Source organism: Giraffa tippelskirchi, chromosome 1 (genome assembly GCF_054371585.1).
Source record: "Giraffa tippelskirchi isolate mGirTip1 chromosome 1, T2T-mGirTip1v1.2.pri, whole genome shotgun sequence".
Classification (NCBI taxonomy): Eukaryota; Metazoa; Chordata; class Mammalia; order Artiodactyla; family Giraffidae; genus Giraffa; species Giraffa tippelskirchi.
Genome location: NC_137275.1, coordinates 24,995,141 through 25,001,140, shown reverse-complemented (window position 1 = coordinate 25,001,140; position 6,000 = coordinate 24,995,141). Strand labels below are relative to the sequence as shown.

Sequence of the window (6,000 nt, the reverse complement as noted above, 5' to 3'; positions counted from 1 at the left end):
CTGTACCCTGGTCAAAATACATTAGTATTGAGGGTGAAGTGAAAGTCTCTCAGTCGTATCTGACTCTTTGCGACCCCATGGACTGTAGTCCCCGGAATTCTCCAGGCCAGAATACTAGAGTGGGTAGCCTTTCCCTTCTCCAGGGGACCTTCCCAACCCAGGGATCAAACCCAGGTCCCCCGCATTGCAGGCAGATTCTTTACCAGCTGAGCTACAAGGGAAGCCCTTCACCTTGAGGGTGAAGTCAGACTTAAAACCAAGTTAAACTGAAATACTTGAGTTGTGATTATGATTTAATACTTGTATGAACATGAATCATCTTTCTCCCAGAATCAAATAAAGCACCAGACAGAATTATATAAAAAGTAATTATAATCAAGAATTTATTTGTTTTCATATTTTTTAGAAATAAAGGTTTAAAAAACAAAAAAAGGTGCAAAAATGATAAAATGTAATTCTTCTGTTATATCCTAATTGTTTACGTGTTCTGTAAATTCCAAATAAGTAAAATAATATAAAAATATATCTTCAAATCTTCATAGAATGAAAAGGAAACCACATTAATCATTAAATACTCTTGGATTTTCTTTACTCCTCCCACAGATGAATTCACAAATATAAAAACTGACATTTACATTCTGAAGTACAAATCTCCAGCAGCCAAGTAATTATACAGTTTATTTTGTTATGTGCAAAGTAGACATTTCATATTTACTTGCTATGGAAAGCAGAGTACAGGCTCAATGGAGAATAATCATTAAACACTGATTATTTTAAGAACAATGCTGTTGTAAAAATGTACAATAGTAAATATTTTTGGTAATTATGTATTTCTCTTGTAAAGTAATTACAGCTTTTAGATATAAATCTTTCAAAGGCTATTTCTGAAGAGCAGTGAAGTGACTGTTATTTCAGATTTGATGAATAATAATTTTTCAGTAACCTTCGCAAAAACCAAGTCAGGAGAGAGGATTGTTTTTTTCCCCCTCCATGTGGTCAGTTTCATTTTTAAAGAAGGCCTGATATAACAGGAAGATATATTTCACAAACCTTTAACACAGGTTTGTGAGCTGTCAACTGAAGACACCACCTCTGATGTGGATGGTTTCATTCAATCCATGTTCTACCAACTTGATATCTTCTAAGTCATCTTTTATGATGCTAATCAAATGGCTAAGGCCTTCCTGTTGTTGTTTCAAATGCTAGAAGGAATAAAAAAAAAAAAAATCAATGTATTTCTCTATTAAAGCTACTTATAGGAAAAAGGCTATTTTTCATTATTTTACTAGCAACACAGGACTCAGTCACTCTCATATGCATATTTTAAAAATTTGTACTGTATATTTTGCTAACACTTTAAATACAGTTAAATACTGTGAAAAGCAAAATCAAATATGTAATAAATATAACAAATTTTACAAAAGATACAGATTTTTAAAGATTCCTTTTATCAACCTTTGATAAAAAACCAGTTATATTAAAACAATGCAAGAAGGTACTCAAATATAGATTAACAAAATAATCATTCTGAAAACTGAGGATTTCCATATTGTAAAGTACAAAGTATAAACTGATGATAACGGTAGTAACTACTATTGCTAACATTTCAGGTGCTTATATTATTCCCAATTTTATTGCATACATAAACTCATAGTTATTTATTCTAATATGTTGGAATTGTTCTCAGTCAATTATGAATATAATCAAGTATATGTATAAATTAAAAGACACTTACTCCTTGGAAGGAAAGTTATGACCAACCTAGATAGCATATTAAAAAGCAGAGCCATTACTTTGCCAACAAAGGTCCGTCTAGTCAAGGCTATGATTTTTCCAGTAGTCATGTATGGATGTGGGAGTTGGACTATAAAGAAAGCTGAGTGCAGAAGAACTGATGCTTTTGAACTGGAGTGTTGGAGAAGACTCTTGAGAGTCCCTTGGACTGCAAGAAGATCCAACCAGTCCATCCTAAAGGAGATCAGTCCTGAGTGTTCATTGGAAAGACTGATGTTGAAGCTGAAACGCCAATACTTTGGCCACCTCATGCGAAGAGCTGACTCATTTGAAAAGACCGTAATGTTGGGAAAGATTGAAGGCAGAAGGGGATGACAGAAGATGAGATAGTTGGATGGCATCACCGACTCAATGGACATGAGTTTGGGTCAACTCCGGGAGTTGGTGATGGACAGGGAGACCTGGCGTACTGCAGTTCGTGGGGTTGCAAAGAATCGGACACATCTGAGCGACTGAACTGAACTGATATTTTTTGAGAAGCCAGGAGCCAAACTAGTTTTTAGTTGCATAAAACAGCAATATTCATTCTAAAGCACATAATAAAATTAGATAAATAAGGACATTTATAACTACCTAAAATTCTCAGGCCATGCCAATTAGTCCTATCTGATAGCTTCCACAAAGTTTGCCATCTTAATACATTTTTTTTAGACAGTTGCTGGATGGATAGACAGCTTTCATTAAACCAATCTGTATTTATACTAATGAAAGTAAGCTAGAGTAGTACTTCCTAACTTTTTCATAGAAGTGAGCCTTAGACAAGTGATCTGAGGTCTTGGCTCCTGCAGCCTCCACCCAGGTCCCCTGAAGGCAGATGGGATCAGTAACCCTCCCCTTAGCAACTACCATTCTACTCTTGGGTACACCATATAAATGGAATCATACTTCTGTCCTTCAAATAACTGGCTTATTTCACATAATGTCTTCAAAGTTCATCCATGATGTGTATGTGTGTGTTTATAAACTGTCTGCCTTTTTAAGGCTAATATTCTATTGTGTACATATAATCATATTTTGTCTACTTATCCATCTGTGGACACGTGGATTGCTTCCACTTTGGCTACTGTGAATAATGCTTCTATGAACATGGGCATGCAAATATCTGAGTCACCACGTTCAATTCTTACAGGTACATACCCAGAAGTAGAATTGAGGGACTGTATCGTAATTCTATATTTATTATTTTAAGGAAGCATTTTTCACAGTGCTTGTGTGTATCATTTTACATTGCCACTAGCAATGCACAACAGTTCCATTTTCTTCACATCCTCTAAACGTGTTATTTTCTGGAGGGTGTTTTGTTTCGGATAACAGCCATCCTTATGGATGTGAAATCACCTTTTAAAAAATGCACTCTAGTGGAAAACTTACCTGCTTGATTTCTCGTAACAGATCTGCATCTATGTAATATCTTTCTTCAGATTTGACTGCTCCAAAGTGATTCTGCATCCTGATTTGGGACATCAGTTCATTTAGTCGGCCCTTAAAAATAATACTGAGTTGAATTATAACTGCTCACAACAGCAACCATTTCTAAGAGAATGTTTTAAAAGGATGGATACTACTCTAATTAAAAGTGTTTTAATTCTCCTTTTGTACCTTATTTGAAACATTAATACAATCATACAATTAATACAAGCCCAGAACATCATGATTAAGAGTCTACTTTAGAAAGAAAGTTTTAATTAAAAAGAACACATACTTAATAAAGAACACGTACTTAGTCTTTTTGAAGACCAAGTAACATTTCTCTGCTGAGCCACCTGAAACAAATTCTAGCTTTATAGTCTTACCTTAAACTGAGTAGGGGCATTTAGTTCACCCTGAATTGTATCTAGCTGAACTCGCAACTGCTCTTCATCAGCTTGGATGGCATACCCACTCTTCCTCTGAATTTCCTGTTTGATTAGGACCTACACAAAGAAAAGCCCAACAAGAACAATAGAATTATCTCTTTTCAGTTATGCAGGTAATTTTATTACACATCAACTGTTGAAAGAAATTAGCTAAATACACTGACAATAGTTAGAATCATAACTGTTAATTTGAATTATGTTTGCCCATTCTTATTAGGCAAGTTACATGAATTTACTTTTATTTATTTTTTTTTTATAAATTTATTTATTTTACTTTTAATGACTACATAATTTTCATGATTAGCCAATAATTTACTTAAGTATTCTTATATCAAGAGGGATATACTATTTCTAGTTTTGACACTCTGAACAATGCTATAATAAACAGTTTGGTGTGTGTATATATATATATGTATATATATTTACTGGTACAGACTGCCATGAATTCGAGATTGCTGGGTTTAAAGGTAGGTGTGTTCAGTCTTCAGAAGCTGCTAAATTGCTTTCCCAAATATCCTAGCAACTTATATATTCATAAGACACACATAAGACTACCCTTTTCCACACATTTCTGTCAGCAGTAGGTGATAACGTTTAAATTTTTTCCAATCTGATGAGTACTAAAGCATCACACGATTTTTCTTTTTTAAAATCTGCATCTCCTTGATTGTTTTTTCTTTCTTGGCCACTTGGCTTCTGGGATCAGTTAGGATCTTAGTTCCTCGACCAGGGATTGAACCCAGACTCCCTGCAGTGGAAGTGGGGAGCTTTAACCACTGGACCACCAGTGGATTCCATCCCCACCTTGAATGTTGAAGGACCATCTTCCACCAGTTAAGAACTACTCTGCATTTGCCCTTCTGTGAACTTTACACATTCTTTGCCTGTATTTCAATTGGGGTTTTAGGAGTCAAAATGTAGCACTTCTTTGTAAGATACAAATATTAACACTACAACTAAAATCACTGCTGTTTGCAAATTCACAATTTTCTTTTTCTAAAATCACTTGACTACTGACTAATGGCTTCTGTTTTCTTATGCTATACAAAATTTTTGTTAGTCAATTTTGTTTTACAGTTTCTGGTTTTCTGGCTACACATCTCTTCAATCCCTAGGTTGTTCATGTAGCTTCATAAATTTCATAAGAGTTAAGTCTTTAATACCCTTCTTTTTGTATATGGGCTTCCCTGTGGCTCAGATGGTAAAGAAACTGCCTGCAATGCGGGAGACCTGGGTTTGATCCCGGGTTGGGAAGATCCTCTGGAGGAGGGCATAGCAATCCACTCTAGTATTCTTGCCTGGAGAATCCCTGCGGACAGAAGAACCTGGAGCTAATTGGTATATGGTATGATACGGTGGTCAAATTTTCCAGATGGATAGACAATTACTCTAGCATTATTTATTAACTAAACCCACTGAATTGAAATATCACTTTTTTCATACAAAGATACAAAGTGCATCTATTTCTGGATTCTCTATTCTGTTCTGTGGATCTTCATGTCCAATCTTACACCAAGCCCATGCTAATTTGATTGTAAGAACTTAAAAATAGTTTCTAAATTTCAATAAAGCAAGTCCCCTACACTATTTCTTTTTTGTTTTCCTGAATCGATTCTCAAAAGTTATCCTTACTTATGTACTGAAAGATTTTGATCAATTTTTTTAAAGCTGTAATTCACTCTTAAAATTTATAAAGTAGATATTGTTTTCTCATCTAAGAATATGGTTTATCTGTGAAAACTTTAATTCAGATTGTATACTTTCCTCACAAATTTATTCCTAAGTATTTTATAGTTTTTTCATGATAATGAATGGAATACTCTTATTTCCATTAATAGTATAAAGAAACGCTGATTTTTAAAACACTGATTTTAAAACACTAACACTGATTTAGTATAAAGAAACACCTCGTATTTAGCCATCTTACCACATTAATTCTATTGTTTATTTCCTTGGGTTTTCTAGATACACAGTCATATCATCAGCAAAGAGATAATCTCTTTTCACTGTTTTATACTAGTTTAATTATCCCTGCTTATTTACAAAAACTTACATATTTTCCTTCCATGTGTTGCTAGGATAAATTATGTTCATAGATCCTGTTATAGAACCAACTTTCCATTCCTGAAATTAACCTTTGTCAAAGTATATTCCTTTAAGAATATAATTACATTCCTTTAGAATTTGATAATAGCTGGATTCTCTTATATTTCACTTAGATTTTCTGCACTTGTTTTCTTTGGTCAGATTTACTGAGGTATAATCCACATACAACAAAATTCACCCCTTTTAGGAGTACAGTTCTATATATTTGAATGAACACAGGTCACCATCACCACAATCAAGATAT

General features: G+C 34.1%; 1 protein-coding gene across 3 annotated transcripts in view; it reads right to left on the bottom strand.

Moving 5' to 3' along the window:
• Positions 1-357: 357 nt before the first annotated feature.
• The window catches only part of NUP54 (nucleoporin 54), a 32,288-nt gene continuing 26,645 nt past the window's right edge, over positions 358-6,000 (bottom strand). For all 3 annotated transcript variants that reach the window (XM_081585264.1, XM_081585286.1, XM_081585275.1), the window contains 3 exons: positions 3,588-3,707; positions 3,166-3,276; positions 358-1,202 (listed from right to left, as the gene is read on the bottom strand). In XM_081585264.1, the coding sequence (XP_081441390.1) occupies positions 1,074-1,202; positions 3,166-3,276; positions 3,588-3,707 (360 nt within the window). In that variant the 3' untranslated portion in view covers positions 358-1,073. The remainder of the gene's footprint in view (positions 1,203-3,165; positions 3,277-3,587; positions 3,708-6,000) is intronic.